Source organism: Oncorhynchus masou, chromosome 1 (genome assembly GCF_036934945.1).
Source record: "Oncorhynchus masou masou isolate Uvic2021 chromosome 1, UVic_Omas_1.1, whole genome shotgun sequence".
Classification (NCBI taxonomy): domain Eukaryota; kingdom Metazoa; phylum Chordata; class Actinopteri; order Salmoniformes; family Salmonidae; genus Oncorhynchus; species Oncorhynchus masou.
Genome location: NC_088212.1, coordinates 24846947 through 24863740, shown reverse-complemented (window position 1 = coordinate 24863740; position 16794 = coordinate 24846947). Strand labels below are relative to the sequence as shown.

The 16794-nt window shown below is 44.4% G+C and overlaps 2 protein-coding genes and 1 pseudogene across 2 annotated transcripts; all 3 read left to right on the top strand.

Annotated features, from left to right (window-relative positions):
• The first annotated feature begins 351 nt into the window (after positions 1–351).
• On the top strand, positions 352–2106 carry LOC135549326 (beta-crystallin B3-like). The gene is made up of 5 exons (XM_064979352.1): positions 352–433; positions 666–784; positions 986–1118; positions 1376–1518; positions 1727–2106. The coding sequence occupies exons 1-5, from the start codon at positions 359–361 to the stop codon at positions 1974–1976; spliced, it is 720 nt and encodes a 239-aa protein (XP_064835424.1). The 5' UTR covers positions 352–358; the 3' UTR covers positions 1977–2106.
• A 10523-nt stretch (positions 2107–12629) lies between these two features.
• On the top strand, positions 12630–15904 carry LOC135549226 (beta-crystallin B2-like). Its single transcript, XM_064979284.1, has 6 exons — positions 12630–12713; positions 13110–13193; positions 14771–14889; positions 15155–15287; positions 15397–15539; positions 15727–15904. The coding sequence occupies exons 1-6, from the start codon at positions 12630–12632 to the stop codon at positions 15902–15904; spliced, it is 741 nt and encodes a 246-aa protein (XP_064835356.1).
• LOC135504605 (rRNA 2'-O-methyltransferase fibrillarin-like) lies at positions 13214–14220 on the top strand (annotated as a pseudogene).
• Positions 15905–16794: the final 890 nt, after the last annotated feature.

Sequence of the window (16794 nt, the reverse complement as noted above, 5' to 3'; positions counted from 1 at the left end):
GCACATTAGAGTACGAGAATAACATGTTCATAGGGGGATGACTCTGGGCCCTGGTTATAGCCTACGGCCAGGAAAAACTCCTGGCCCCAGGGGTTTTTCCTGGAGATAGAAAAGTGTAGAATACAGCCCCTCAGGTCCTTATTCTCAGCTCAGGTTACGTCTGCACCAATGGGCTCTTCTGCTCTCTGAAGTGGATACAAATCTTGGCTGATTAAAAGGAGTAAAAGGATCCATTGCTACTGAGAGGACTGATGGTCATCATTGTGAAATGAATGTCATCATGGTGTCTGTGTTTCTCTTTTCTCTGTCTCTCTCCTGATTGTGCTCCTGAGAGAGGAGTAACCAGTGGACCAGGAGGATGTCGGAGCAGCAGAGCGCCCCTGAGCAAATGGCTGCAGGGAAGAGCCAGGGTGGAGCAGGAGCCACTTACAAGGTATTGTATCCTCCCTCTCCCCGTCTATTATCTGTCTATTTCTCTCTTGTGATGTTTCTCTTCATTTATTGTTCTCTCCTTCGCCCACTTCTCTCATTTCCCACTTCTCTATAAACCCTCTTCCTTAGTCCCCCATATATTTCCTCTCTTTATACTGTAAGCTTGACTTTCTCAATATTAGTATCTTTCCTCCTCTTTCCCCTTTCTGTCTCTCCTCCTCTCTCTGATCCAGGTGGTGCTGTTTGAGTTTGAGAATTTCCAGGGCCGCAAGGCTGAGTTTTCTACTGAGTGTAAAGATGTTTCAGAGAAGGGCCTGGAGAAGGTGGGCTCTATGCTGGTTGAGTCTGGCCCGTGAGTTCTGGTGCATTGGTGTCATTCACAGACTGTCATATTCTTACACAAACAGAATATATATCTTCAGGTTCAGGTTTAGTGTTAACTTTTTTATTTTTTATACTGTATATCTGTTACCACATATGGCCAAATACAACGTCATACATGCTGAGGGGAGATATTCTAACTCAGCCTCGTTCTTGTCCTGTCTCCTGTCAGATGGGTGGGGTATGACCGCCAGGGGTTTGCAGGTGAGCAGTTTGTTCTGGAGAAAGGCGAGTATCCACGCTGGGACACCTGGACCAACAGCCAGTACAGCTACTCCTTCTGGTCCATGCGGCCTCTCAAAGTGGTGGGTAGCACTCAAACAATGTCTAAACATACCCCGTGTAGCACAGTTGGTAGAGCATGGTGCTTGCAATGCCAAGGTTGTGGGTTCGATTCCCACAGGGGTACCGATATGAAAATATATGCACTCTGGATAAGAGCGTCGGCTAAATGACAGAAATGTAAACATGCTCAACATACTCACTGATCAGCTCTTAGTAAACATCTTAACACTAAGTGAGTCTGTTTGTGTGTGTGCATATTTCCATTTCTCCTCTTTAGGATAGTGCCGAACACAAGCTCCATCTGTTTGAGAGCCCAGGCTTCACTGGTAGAAAGATGGAGATTGTTGATGATGATGTTCCCAGTTTGTGGGGACATGGTTTCCAAGATCGCGTAGCGAGTGTCAAGGCCCTCAACGGAACGTAAGAGCTCCCTTTCACCCTCTCTCATTTTCTTCCTTTTTCACTTGCTCACTCTCTCTCCGTCCTTGTTCTGTTTCTCTCATGTCTCACTTCATCTCTCGTCTTTCTCCTGAAATCCTTTAAAAGATGGTCAATTATGCTAACTGTCATATTCTGACGTCTATTTTGGTTCTGTCTCATGGACTCCTTCTCTGTTCCTTTGTTGCAGATGGGTCGGCTACATGTACCCCGGCTACAGGGGGTGCCAGTACGTGTTTGAGTGTGGAGACTTCAAGCACTGGAATGACTGGGATGCCCCTGCACCTCAGATCCAGTCTGTCCGACGTGTGCGAGACATGCAGTGGCACAAGAGGGGGTGTTTCACCGTCCCTGCTCCTTCCCCTGATCCAGCTCCTGCCCCCGCTCCTGCCCCAGCACCCGCACCCCCTGCACCCCCTGCCGCCTCCGGGGCCAGCTGAAGAGGATTCTAAACAACCCCCCCCCAGAGCCTCTTCCATGAGCCTCTTTCTACCATCAGTGCTTGCCCTCTGCCTCACCCTAACCATGGCAAATGCTGCTCCTGCTTAGTGAGGAGAAGCTCTATATATGTTTCAGTGGCAAATAAAGTTTGTTTGACCAGAAATATATTGTGTTTGTTTATTGGTGCTGATACTGTTGTTGAAATCCTTGGGTTTGTCAAGTGTAGGGTTGTAACATTCTGGTAACTTTATAAAAATGCCCAGTTTTTCAAGAAATGCTGGTTGGAGGATTCTGGATTTCCTGTATGTTTCCTCCTCATTCTGAGAATCCTGGGAATTTGGGGGAAATTACTGGAATTTCGCTAACCTAGTCAGCTGTGGAGTTGGTTGAGTCAACAATAACAATGTTACTGTAGATTATTGTTGCCAAATTACACAGAACATATATAAATTCAAATTCAACAGTAGGCTTTAGTTACAAATCTGACTCATAGATTAGTTTCGACATAGATGCCTCTTCAAGTCTTATTTCTACATTAGTTTTCCACAGCTTTGGTTGAAGTCATAGAGGGATATACTGTTAAGTCTTAATGAGAGTTGACAGGGGAATTCTGGCATGAACAACACAGGGTATGTTAGAAGAACGCTTTGGTCAACGTCTCTCTGGACATGCTGATGTCACATCATCTCATGACATCTTATCTCCACATTTCCTCAGCTGGCCATCACTGTCTTGAAATAGTGTTGTGAAATGCTCTTGATAAAAAAAGATAAATAGCCTATGTAAAAAAAAACGAGAATACATTTAATTGAATCACACCAAGAATAATGTCTCAAGTTCCAATCTTTATTCAACGCACCTCAAAGATGGAAACAGGAGGGGTAAATACGTGGAGGCTGGGATTGTACCAAAGTAATCGACAAAAGTTAATCTACTTCATATACTATTATCATCCTAATATCATATTTTAATGGTTAAGAACCACAAATCCACTATCAATCAGACATTTTTTTTAAATTACACTTTATTTAACTAGGCAAGTCAGTTAAGAACAAAATCTTATTTACAATGACAGCCTACTGGGGAAAAGTGGGTTAACTGTCTTGCTCAGAGGCAGAACAACAGATTTTTACCTTGTCAACTCAGGGATTTGATCCAGCAACCTTTTGGTTACTGGCTCACCGCTCCAACCACCAGGCTACTTGCCACCCCAAGGGTCCTAACAAGGGTCCTATCATGGTCAAACACTTATCAGGGAGTGTTACACTTATATGCTGATAGAGGGGAGACCAGCCCCTCAGTGCCTTAGTTGGGTCAGTCTTCTCATTCTCTGAAGCTTGGTCAGGTGAAGCCTGCATAGATGTGCTCTTCTGCTCTCTGAGATTTGACTGATGCGGTGGAGAAAAAAATAAACATTTATTGTGAGAGTATTGATGGCCATCATGGTGAAATGTTTAGGTTCAATAAAATCTCAATATAGTTATGTCTGTATGAAATGTGTTATGATAGAGTAGGGCCAGGATTAGTTCAGATGATTCCGCGGTAAACGACAATCGCATATATTTTCATTGCTTTTGTGTGTTGGATGTGTAACTGCATTAGAGCTGCCAAATTGGTGGGTGGATGCTCTTGTTGTCATTCACGAAACTACACCCTTCCCAGAACGAGAAAGTGTTGGCTTTATAGAAATATTATCCTGTATGCTCCTCAGCATTTTTACTAATGCGATTTCTGTGCTTTCAATGGCAATGTCTTCATAGGTATAACGCCAGGAGCCGCTTGTGGAATTGACAGCTCCAACGCAGTTATACCTCTGTCACCACCTAAACCAAAGCAATGATAAACTATGCTATTTTTGGTTACCACTGGTGAACACTGATCTGTTTTAATCCTGGGCCTAGATCAGGCCTACACCCAACAACAATAATATTGTGGGACTGTGCTAACTGTATACAGTATACAGTGCATCCGATAGTCACTCTGACAGAGCTCCAGAGTTTCTCTGTGGAAATGAAGGACAACCATCTCTGCAGCACTCCACCAATCAGGCCTTTATGGTAGAGTGGCCAGATGGAAGCCAGTCCTCAGTAAAAGGCACATGACAGCCTGCTTGGAGTTTTCCAAAAGGCACCTAAAGGACTCTCAGACCATGAGAAACAAGATTCTCTGGTCTGATGAAACCAAGATTGAACTCTTTGGCCTGAATGCCAAGCGTTACGTCTGGAAAAAACCTGGCACCATCCCTACGGTGAAGCATGGTGGTGGCAGAATCATGCTGTGGGGATGTTTTCATCGGCAGGGACTGGGAGATTAGTCAGGATCGAGGGAAATATGAACAGAGCAAAGCACACAGAGATCCTTGATGAAAACCTGCTCCAGAGCGCTCAGGACCTCAGACTGGGGCAATGGTTCACCTTCCAACAGAAGAAAGACCTTAAGCACACAGCCTTGCATGTCCTTGAGTGGCCCAGCCAGGACTTGAACCCGATCAAACATCTCTGCAGAGACCTAAAAATAATTGTGCAGCGACGCTCCCCATCCAACCTGACAGTGCTTGTGAGAATCTGCAGAGAAGAATGGGAGAAACTCCCCAAATACAGGTGTGCCAAGCTTGAAAAGTCATGCCCAAGAAGACTCAAGGCTGTAATCGCTGTGAAGCTGTTTTTGCTTTGTCATTATGAGGTATTGTTTGTAGATTGATGAGGGAAAAAAACTATTTAATTCATTTTAGAATAAAGCTGTAAAGTAACAAAATTTTAAAAATCAAGGGATCTGAATACTTTCCGAATGCATTGTACTTTGGTAACCGATACATGTAACCAATACACTGTAATACCTCCACTGTATTCACATCCTACCATACCCTTGTCTGTACATTATGCCTTGAATCTATTCTTCCACGCCCAGAAATCTGCTCCTTTTACTCTCTGTTCCAAACACACTAGACGACCAGTTCTTTTACCCTTTAACTGTACCCTTGTCCTACTCCTCCTCTGTTCCTCTGGTGATGTGGAGGTTAACCCAGGCCCTGAAGCCCCTAGCTCCACTCCCATTCCCCAGGCGCTCTCATTTGTTGACTTCTGTAACCGTAAAAGCCTTGGTTTCATGAATGTTAACATTAGAAGCCTCCTCCCTAAGTTTGTTTTATTCGCTGCTTCAGCACACTCCACCAACCCGAATTTCCTAGCCGTGTCTGAATCCTGGCTTAGGAGGGCCACCAAAAATCCTGAAATTTCCATCTCTAACTATAACATTTTCCGACAAGATAGAACTGCCAAAGGGGGCAGAGTTGTAATCTACTGCAGAGATATCCTTTAGAGTTCTGTCATACTATCCAGGTCTGGGTCCAAACAAGTCGAGCTTCTACTTTTAAAAATCCACCTTTCCAGAAACAAGTCTCACATCGTTGCCAATTTTAATAGACCCCCTTCAGCCCCCAGCTGCGCCCTGGACACCATATGTGAATTGATTGCCCCCCATCTAAACTGGGACATGCTTAACACACCGGCCGTCCTACAATCTAAGCTGCCCTCAATCTCACACCAATTATCAAGGATCCTATCAGGTACAACCCTAAATCCGTAACCATGGGCACTCTCTTAGATATCATCCTGACCAACTTGCCCTCTAAATACACCTCTGCTGTCTTCAACCAGGATCTCAGCGATCAGTGCCTCATTGCCTGCGTGCGTAATGGGTCCGCGGTCAAACGAACATCCTTCATATCTGTCAAACGCTCCCTAAAACACTTCAGCGAGCAGGCCTTTCTAATTGACCTGGCCCGGTTATCCTGTAAGGATATTGACCTCATCCCATCAGTAGAGGATGCCTGGTTGCTCGTTAAAAGTGTTTTCCTCACCATCTTAAATAAGCATGCCCCATTCAAAAAATGTAGAACTAAGAACAGATATAGCCCTTGGTTCACCCCAGACTGTCCTTGACCAGCACAAAAACATCCTGTGAACACTTTGCATTAGAATAGAATAGCCCCCACGATATGCAACTTTTCAGGGAAGTCAGGAACCAATATACTCAGTCAGTTAGGAAAGCTTAGGCTAGCTTTTTCAAACAGAAATTTGCATCCTGTAGCACTAATTCCAAAAGGTTTTGGGACACTGTAAAGTCCATGGAGAACAAGAGCACCTCCTCCCAGCTGCCCACTGCACTGGGGCTAGGAAACAATGTAACTGCTGATAAATCTACAATAATCAATCATTTCAATAAGCATTTTTCTACAGCTGGCCACGCTTTCCACCTGGCTACCCCTAACCTGGCCAACATCTCAGCACCCTCTGCAGCAACTTGCCCAAGCCCCCCCACCCCGCTTCTCCTTCACCCAAATCCAGATAGCTGATGTTCTGAAAGAGCTGCAAAATCTGGAACCCTACAAATCAGCTGGGCTGGACAATCGGGACCCTCTCTTTCTAAAATTATCTGACGAAATTGTTGTGTAACGGATGTGAAATGGCTAGCTTAGTTAGCGGTGGTGCGCGCTAAATAGCGTTTCAATCGGTGACGTCACTTGCTCTGAGACCTTGAAGTAGTAGTTCCCCTTGCTCTGCTCTTTTTCGTATCATCTGAGATCCCAAACTATTGGAAAGATGCCGCGGTCATCACCCTTCTTCAAACGGGGAGAAACTCTAGACCCAAACTGTTATAGACCTATATGCATCCTGCCCTACCTTTCGAAAATCTTTGAAAGACAAGTTAACAAACAGATCACCGACCATTTCGAATCCCACCGTACCTTCTCCGCTATGCAATCCGGTTTCCAAGGTCCTAAACAATATCATAACCGCCATCGACAAAAGACAGTACTGTGGAGCCGTCTTCATCGACCTGGCCAAGGATTTCGACTCTGTCAATTACCGCATTCTTTTCGGGAGACTCAATAGCCTTGGCTTCTCAAATGACTGCCTCGCCTGGTTCACCAACTACTTCTCAGATAGAGTTCAGTGTGTCAAATCGGAGGGCCTGTTGTCCAGACCTATTACAGTCTCTATGGGGGTGCCACAAGGTTCAATTCTCGGGCCAACTCTTTTCTCTGTATATATCAATGATGTGGCTCTTGCTGCTGGTGATTCTCTGATCCACCTCTACGCAGATGACACCATTCTGTATACATCTGGCCCTTCTTTGGACACTGTGCTAACAAACCTCTAAACGAGCTTCAATGCCGTACAACACTCCTTCCGAGGCCTCCAACTGCTTTAAATGCAAGTAAAACCAAGTGCATACTCTTCAACCGATTGCTGCCCGCACCCTCCTGCCCGACTAGCATCACTACTCTGGATGGTTCTGACTTAGAATATGTGGACAACTACAAATACCTAGGTGTCTGGTTAGACTGTAAACTCTCCTTCCAGACTCACATTAAGCATCTCCAATCCAAAATTAAATCTAGAATCGGCTTCCTTTTTCACAAAAAGGCATCCTTCACTCATGCTGCCAAACATACCCTCATAAAACTGACTATCCTACCAATCCTTGACTTCGGCGATGTCATTTACAAAATAGGCTCCAACACTCTACTCAGCAAATTGGATGCAGTCTATCACAGAGCCATCCGTTTCATCATCAAAGCCCCATATACTACCCACCACTGCGACCTGTATGCTCTTGTTGGCTGGACCTCGCTTCATATTCGCCTCCAAACCAACTGGTTCCATGTCATCTATGTCATCTATGTCATCTGCTGCCAATTACTGGAACGAATTTCAAAAATCACTGAAGCTAGAGTCTTATTTCTCCCTCTCTAATTTTAAGCATCAGCTGTCAGAGCAGCTTACCGATCACTGTACCTGTACACAGCCAATCTGTAAATAGCACACCCAACTACCTCATCCCCATATTGTTACTTATCCTCTTGCTCTTTTGCACCCTCTACTTGAACATCATCATCTGCACATCTATCACTCCAGTGTTAATGATAAATTGTAATTATTTCACCTCTATGGCCTATTTATTGCCTTACCGCCCTACTCTTCTACATTTGCACACACTGTACATAAATTTAAATGTTGTGTTATTGACTGTACATTTTTTATGTGTAACTCTGTGTTCTTGTTTTTGTCGCACTGCTTTGCTTTATCTTGGCCAGGTCGCAGTTGTAAATGAGAACTTGTTCTCAACTGGCCTACCTGGTTAAATAAAGGTGAAATAATACAAATATCTATAAAAAAAACATGCACATTTCGAAACCCATAGGCCAACATCGCAAGACTTCCAGGAATGCTTGCAAAGCAGATCAAGCACACCAGTGTCCTCATTTATAAACAGTGCATAATTCCTAACATTTAATCCTAGTAAAAATTCCCTGTTTTAGGTCAGTTAGGATCACCACTTCACTGTAAGAATGTGCAATGTCAGAATAATAGTAGAGAGAATGATTTATTTCAGCTTTTATTTCTTTCATCACATTCCCAGTGGGTCAGAAGTTTACATACACTCAATTAGTATTTGGTAGCATTGCCTTTAAATTGTTTAACTTGGGTCAAACATTTTGAGGTGCCTTCCACAAGCTTCCCACAATAAGTTGGGTGCATTTTGGCCCATTCCTCCTGACAGAGCTGGTGTAATTGAGTCAGGTTTGTAGGCCTCCTTGCTCACACACTCTTTTTCAGTTCTGCCCACAAATTTTCTATAAGATTGAGGTCAGGGCTTTGTGATGGTCACTCAAATACCTCGACTGTGTTGTCCTTAAGCCATTTTGCCACAACTTTGGAAGTATGCTTGAGGTCATTGTCCATTTGGAAGACCTATTTGTGACCAAACTTTAACTTCCTGACTGATGTCTTGAGATGTTGCTAAAATATATCCACATACTTTTCCAGCCTCATGGTGCCATCTATTTTGTGAAGTGCACCAGTCCCTCCTGCAGCAAAGTACCCCCACATTATGATGCTGCCACCCCTGTGCTTCACAGTTGGGATAGTGTTCTTCGGCTTGCAAGCATCCCCCTTTTTCCTCCAAACATAACGATGGTCATTATGGCCGAACAGTTCTATTTTTGTTTTATCAGACCAGAGGACATTTCTACAAAAAGTATTATCTTTGTGCAGTTGCAAACTTTAATCTGGCTTTTTTATGTCGGTTTTGGAGCAGTGGCTGCTTACTTGCTGAGCGGCCTTTCAGGTTATGTCGATGTAGGACTCGTTTTACTGTGGATATAGATACTTTTGTACCTGTTTACTCCAGCATCTTCACAAGGTCCTTTACTGTTGTTCTGGGATTGATTTGCACCTTTCGCACCAAAGTACGTTAATCTCTAGGAGACAGAACGCGTCTCCTTCCTGAGCAGATGGACCAGACTTGTGGAGGTCTACATTTTGTTTTCTCAGGTCTTGGCTGATTTCTTTTGATTTTCCCATGATGTCAAGCAAAGAGGCACTGAGTTTGAAGGGAGGCCTTGAACTACATCTACAGGTACACCTCCAATTGACTCAAATGATGTCAATTATCCTATCAGAAGCTTCTAAAGCCATGACATCATTTTCTGAAAATTTCCAAGCTGTTTAAAGGCACAGTCAACTTAGTGTATGTAAACTTCTGACCCACTGGAATTGTGATACTGCGAATTATACGTGAAATAATATGTCTGTCAACAATTTTTGGAAAAATGACTTGTGTCCTGCACAAAATAGATTTCTTAACCGACTTTCCAAAACTATAGTTTGTTAACAAGAAATTTGTGGAGTGGTTGAAAAACGAGTTTTAATGACTCCAACCTAAGTGTATGTAAACTTCCGACTTCAACTGTACATACAAACTACACCCCAACGAGTGTGGGTGACAGTTGACATGCAAAAGTTTGCATTTAAAAAAATGCAACTTGATATGAGAATGTGCTCATCTCCCAGATAACTTAAGACCATGAGTACACACATCTGCTAGTGTATTGTAAGCTGGAAAGTACACTGAACAAAAATATAAACACAACATGTAAAGTGTTGGTCCCATGTTTCGTGAGTTTAATTAAAAAATCACAGATATGATCCTTATGCACCAAAAGCTTATTTCTCAAACTTTTTTTGGAGAAATGTGTTTATATCCCTGTTAGTGATCATTTCTTGTTTACCAAGATAATGCATCCACCAAGCTGATTAAACAGCATGATCGTTACATGGGGGGAACTCATTCTGTAATAAAGCCTTTTTGTGGGGAAGAACTCATTCTGATTGGCTGGGCCTGGCTCCCCAGTGGATGGGCCTTGCTGCCAAGTGGGTGGGCCTATGCCCTCCCAGGCCCATCCATGGCTTCACCCCTGCCCAGTTAGGTGAAATCCATAGATTAGGGCCTAATGAATTTATTTCAATTGACTGATTTCCTTATATGAACTGTAACTTAGTAAAATCTTTGAAATTGTTGCATGTTGTGTTTATATTTTTGTCCAGTATAGATATTTTGTGCCAATTGGGGTATTATGAAAAACTATATACCAAAGGAGGACATGCAAACCCAATAATCTAAAAATAAACAAAATACTGAACAACAATTTGCTTTTCCACGCACGCAGAGTTGTATGACATGTATGTCCTATGCCAAGTTTATAAATCTCAATATTTTTGTACATGTGCAAACTTTTCAGAAATGGTGCATGCAGAAATTTTGTATGAGATTATAACTCCACCTGAAAAACGCCCATCATTCACCTTTTATGGTGACAATGACGCCCTTATTTTCTGTTTTCTTTTAAAGTATTGAAATTAGGCCAATTCAGTAGACCTATCTAAAGGACAAAGCAATGGCGTACTTGACCAAATGTTTTCAGAGATGTTGGCAGAGTTTTTCATGGAAGATTCTTTGTCCATAAAATGAAGTGGGCAGAAAACAAACCCCTCTTCACATTATTTAAGATATAATTGAAATATTATTTTGAAATTATGTAAAAACAAAAATCAATATGCACCATAAAACGTTTTGACAAATTGTCAATATGTAATACCCCTTGTCTGTTAGGTTTAGGTACTTTTCTTTGTATCTTTTTGTTTTTGTATTTGTTTTTTTTGTTTATAATAATACATTTTAAAAAGTATAAATCCTTTTGGCAGAATGTTTCCTTTTGCACTGACATTTGTTGTAGCATATCTGAAGTTTCTGAAAGACAAAAACAATTGCAAATTGTTGTGAACCTGTAAGCAGATCATTTGAATTCAATAAAGTTTTGCATTTACCTAAATATAGGCTACTGCACTGCCTGAGAATTATGAAACAATGTCTACTCAGGGAAAAAAATAAGAAAACTAGGCTACAGTAGGCCAATTTACAGTGATAGCCTACACACTTCATTGCACTTCATCCATCTGTTAACCTGTTCAATTCTACTGTATGTTATAAACAGTGTTTTGGAAATAGATGCCAATTTTTATTTTATTTTAGAGTGTAAAGATAAAACAAATAAAATGTTTTGCTCTTCTCGCTAATGACAAAGTATTACATCTTGTTATTATATTTAGCTACCTGTTTTGTTATGAATAAGAGTGTCATCATATTTTCCTGCATAAGGTTAGTCTACTTTTGCCTTCTTGCCATGCAAATGTTATTCTAGGTTGAAGATTGAAATGGGGCAATGATTTAAGTAGGTGGTCAATGTCATGGGATCTCCATCTTGGATTCAGCCCATACAGGCCAAGGGTTGTGTAAATAGCTTTGAGTGCCAATGTACTTTTCCAATTTAATAAACTACATTTCAACCACATATCTCATTGTGCTCTATTAATTTCACCATTCCAATACAACCACGAAAATCTAAACCCTAAGCCACCTTTATCCAGTGCAATGCAATGCATTTGATTCTATTCACAGCACATGTTCTTCTATCTGTGCACTAGGCCTATCTCTAATTCCTCCAACCACGGGCCTACCCCTGCTCCATCTAACTACTGTGCCACGTTCATCACCTCTAACTCCAACCAACTATAATTACTCCATCCAACTATATTTACTTCTACCAATTTACAGAATGATCTACATTCAACAAGTGAAATGTACTCCAGTTACTGCATCCGATGAGTGAAACACTAAGCTCTCTTGTTGACAGCTCACATTGGTGTGCATCTTTGCTCTTCTTCTGCCAGCAGCAGGAAGTTAGCTTGGCATGTCAACATCTTTGTCAGCTTAGTAGAGATGACCTCTGGATGTGTAAGCTTCCATATGTGGCAATGATAGGAAAACTGTTATATTATACCTTGCATGCGCTTACAATTAATGCTCTCCAATAGAAAGCATTGCCAATAACGACCCAATTGAATACTATGTTTACCATTATTCCTATGTAAGAGTAAACAGAAATTTACTAGATTTTGTGAGTTAAATCAGTGCCTTTCTATCAATTTGGCACTCTCCCTCCTCTCTATCATCCTATCTCTCTCCCACTCTGGTGGTCCAGGCATACAGGCAGCTCTCATTGTAAGTGTGGGACTCTTGGCACAGGTTGTGCTGAATCATGTGGATATCGAACAATGACCGGCTGGATGAAATTGACAAGTAATGAAATAACTTTGAGGGGGAGTGAGAAGGGGGGCCAGGCAGAGCAGTGACCCCACAGTTCGGTCTGCTCAGCCTATTGCATGCTGATCTGGATGGTGGCTTGGACACAGAGGAGTGTTGGCAGAGTTTCCACCCCTGAGCGCGCCGTATATATTGAGCCCAGCATGCCATCCCAAACACACTGGCACAGACAGGTACTGGTAAGAGATTCACAACCGTCGCTCTCCACATTATTTTATTTTATTACTATATTTATCCAACTTTGTCTACTTCTTTCAAATCAAACATCACTTTAAAGTTAATTTGTTTAACATGTTGGGGTAATATACTTATTTGTCATTCACCATACATTAATCTATTTAACTTACAACAAGTAGATTAACATGAGGACCGCTGTCAATTTCACATTTTGCTCAAATATTTTTTAAGGAGGGAAAGGGTTGGGGACTTTTATTTACATACATGAGAGAACCAGTTTTGTGCAGAATTTAACAGCAGATTTTCTGGCACTATTGTTTCATTACTTTTTCCAATATCCTATCAAACTGTAAATTACCCATTGGAATATAAACATTTTCAAAGAGTCTACTGGACCCTAAAAAATATATGTTATGCGCTCCATAATTTCTCCTTTATCTCTGTACAGTTTCATCATCCTGTTCACTATGGCCACAGACCACCAGAACCCTGCATCCAAGCAGCAGCAGCCAGGCACCAGTGCTTTCAAGGTGAGGGTGAGAGGGGGAGAGGGGGAGAGGGGGAGGGGTAGGGAGGGGGGGGTTAGAAGGGGAGGGGGCAAGAGGATGGCAGGGCAGAGGAAGGGCATGGTAGAGGAGGGCAGGGTAGAGCAGGGCAGGCTAGAGGAGGGCAGGGCAGAGAAGGGCAGGGCAGATGAGGGCATAGTAGGGCAGGGCAGAGGAGGGCAGGGCAGAGGAGGGCAGGGCAGAAAAGGGCAGGGCAGATGAGGGCATAGTAAGGCAGGGCAGAGGAGGGCAGGGCAGAGGAGGGCAGGGCAGAGGAAGGGCAGGGTAGAGGAGGGCAGGGTAGAGGATGGCAGGCTAGAGGAAGGGCAGGGCAGAGGAGGGCAGGGCAGAGGAAGGGCAGGGTAGAGGAGGGCAGGGTACAGAAGGGCAGGCAAGAGGAGGGCAGGCTAGAGGAGGGCAGGGCAGAGAAGGGCAGGGCAGATGAGGGCATAGTAGGGCAGGGCAGAGGAGGGCAGGGCAGAGGAGGGCAGGGCAGAGGAGGGCAGGGCAGAGGAAGGGCAGGGTAGAGGAGGGCAGGGTAGAGGATGGCAGGCTAGAGGAGGGCAGGGCAGAGGAGGGCAGGGCAGAGGAGGGCAGGGCAGAGGAAGGGCAGGGTAGAGGAGGACAGGGTAGAGGAGGGCAGGCTAGAGGAAGGGCAGGGCAGAGGAAGGGCAGGGCAGAGGAAGGGCATGGTAGAGGAGGGCAGGGCAGAGAAGGGCAGGGCAGATGAGGGCATAGTAGGGCAGGGCAGAGGAGGGCAGGGCAGAGGAGGGCAGGGTAGAGGAGGGCAGGCTAGAGGAGGGCAGGGCAGAGGAGGGCAGGGCAGATGAGGGCAGGGCAGAGGAGGGCAGGGCAGAGGAAGGGCAGGGCAGAGGAAGGGCAGGGTAGAGGAGGGTAGGCTAGAGGAGGGCAGGGCAGAGGAGGGCAGGGCAGGTGAGGGCAGGGCAGAATAGGGCAGGGCAGAGGAGGGCAGGGCAGAGGAGGGCAGGGTAGAGGAGGGCAGGGCAGATGAGGGCAGGGCAGAGGAGGGCAGGGCAGATGAGGGCAGGGCAGAGGAGGGCAGTGCAGATGAGGGCAGGGCAGATGAGGGCAGGGCAGGGCAGAGGAATGGCAGGGCAGAGCAGAGGAATGGCAGGGCAGAGCAGAGGAATGGCAGGGTAGAGGAAGGGCAGGGCAGAGGAGGGCATGGCAGAGGAGGGCAGGGCAGGGTAGAGGAATGGCAGGGCAGAGCAGAGGAATGGCAGGGCAGAGGAAGGGCAGAGGAAGGGCAGGGCAGGGCAGAGGAAGGGCAGGGCAGGGCAGAGGAAGGGCAGGGCAGAGGAAGGGCAGAGGAAGGGCAGGGCAGAGGGAGGGCAGGACAGAGGAGGACAGGGCAGGGTGGAGGAGGGAAAGCAAGAGGAATAGATAATGGTGGATCAAAGACAATGAGACACTGTGGGATTGTTCGAAGTAAAAGTTACACAGTATTCTACATAAGTTCCCTGTACAACTTAAGATGCCATCAGGCCGAGCATAGCAAGGAGACCTAAACATCCAATGTTGTCTCTCCTTGTCTTCCACAGTTGATCATCTATGAACAGGAGAACTTCCAGGGGCGTTGCCATGAGCTGACTGGTCCCTGTAACGACCTCCAGGAAGCAGGCGTGGAGAAAGTGGGCTCCATACTGGTGCTGTGTGGACCGTGAGTGTGGCTCAGAGATAGTAGGATAGAGAGAGGGAAAGAGAGGGAGTATGCGTGAGACAGAGGGTGAGAGTTAAACAAAAGAGAAAGATAGAGACAAAAACAATAGCAGTTAGATAGTGGTGTGTGTAACACAAATATAATCACTGCATTGTGCACAAGGCACATTATGTTCATACACTTTCCATCTGGTTTTTGTCATCCTTCACTTCCCCCCTCAACCACCTTGTGCCCTCCTTACCTTGACTCGTTTGTGCTTCCTCAGATGGGTGGGTTACGAGCAGGCTAACTGTAAAGGAGAACAGTATGTGTTTGAGAAGGGGGAGTATCCTCGCTGGGATTCCTGGACCAACAGCAGACGTAGCGACAACATCTTTGCATTCCGCCCCATTAAAGTGGTAACGCAGCACACCTTCTCTATTACAACACAAATGAGCCATTTTGTTCAGCCTTTTTGAAGATTCTCTGTGACTGTTTCTTATGGTGTGTTTTCTATTCTCCTCACAGGACAGCCAGGAGCACAAGATTGTCCTTTATGAAAACCCCAGTTTCGCGGGGAAGAAGATCGAGATCATAGATGATGATGTCCCCAGCTTCCACTCACATGGATACCAAGAGAAGGTCACCTCTGTCAGAGTTCAGAGTGGCACGTGAGTCTGTCCTCCAACAGAATAAATTCTGTTACAGCAATATCTGCCCCAACATTACCATATCATATTGCCATTTTCTCCTCATCACGTGTTGATCTTATCTCCATTGCTTTCTTCTCTAAATACTTTTCTCATTTGTTTCTCTCCCATTCCCTGACTCTCACACCTTTACTGGTTGTGTACCAAGTTGGGTGGGGTACCAGTATCCTGGCTACAGAGGCTATCAGTACCTGTTTGAGAAGGGGGAATACAAGGACTGTGCTGAGTTTGGTGCCCAGTTCCCTCAGATCCAGTCCGTCAGGCGCATCCGAGACATGCAGTGGCACCAGAGGGGAGCTTTTCACCCTGTCGCTGGTGCCAACTAAGCTTATATGAATCTTTCCTGCACCAAGCCCTGACCCCTACAATCCTGCTCCTTCCCATACCTCTCTCTCCATCACCTACTCAAAATTGCATTTTGATGCCTATTGCCATTGTTTCAGTAGCACAATCCTTTAAAGTCAAATAATAAATCCTTGTTGCTTATCTTTCAAGTGGTCATGTGACTCAACTGTGTTTTCACCAATACACATTTCCTCCTGTATTGTTTATATGAACAAACAGTTGCCCTTTCAATTATTGAGCGACAACAGCATCTAACGTGTTTCAGACCTAAATATGTAGATGGAAGAGTGATTGGATGATGAGTAATTTTAATGCTATTAAACACACTACCGGTCAAACGTTTTGGAACACCTACTCATTCAAGGGTTTTTCTTTATTTTTACTATTTTCTACAATGTAGAATAATAGTGAATACATAAACTATGAAATAACATATATGGAATCCTGTAGTAACCAAAAAAGTGTTAAATGACTCTTTAAATAGCCACCCTTTGCCTTGATTATAGCTTTGCACACTGTTTCTTGCTTTGCTATTAGGAACAGGGCATCATTGAAAGGAGTGATTTCTGGGGTAGTATGGAGATGGAGCTATTGAAGTTGAAAATTCCTGGTGTTTGTGATGAACCACCGTTTGGTGCGACGTAATCCTGGTGGTGAGTGTGGTGAAACAGAGGAGTCGCTGTCAGTTCTTTTGAGTTTTGAGTCAGAGTTTTTACCCGACAAAGTCATGTTACGATATAGCTTGTTACAGCTTTTGTGCCAAATCCACCGGGCTGTTTCAGGTGCAATGTTCATGGTCATGTCGCAGCAGTTTGTAGAATGGAGATTTCAAGATGTGGGAAGTCTGCAGGGCGGCATGGGATAGATTGTG

Bases quoted from the DNA above. Each gene is read 5' to 3' on its own strand.
- LOC135549326 (XM_064979352.1), top strand. From the start codon at position 359: ATGTCGGAGCAGCAGAGCGCCCCTGAGCAAATGGCTGCAGGGAAGAGC. The intron at 1,119-1,375 runs GTGGGTAGCACT...TCTCCTCTTTAG, and splicing joins CCATGCGGCCTCTCAAAGTG to GATAGTGCCGAACACAAGCT. The intron at 1,519-1,726 runs GTAAGAGCTCCC...CCTTTGTTGCAG, and splicing joins GTCAAGGCCCTCAACGGAAC to ATGGGTCGGCTACATGTACC.
- LOC135549226 (XM_064979284.1), top strand. From the start codon at position 12,630: ATGCCATCCCAAACACACTGGCACAGACAGGTACTGGTAAGAGATTCA. The intron at 14,890-15,154 runs GTGAGTGTGGCT...GTGCTTCCTCAG, and splicing joins ATACTGGTGCTGTGTGGACC to ATGGGTGGGTTACGAGCAGG. The intron at 15,540-15,726 runs GTGAGTCTGTCC...TTGTGTACCAAG, and splicing joins GTCAGAGTTCAGAGTGGCAC to TTGGGTGGGGTACCAGTATC.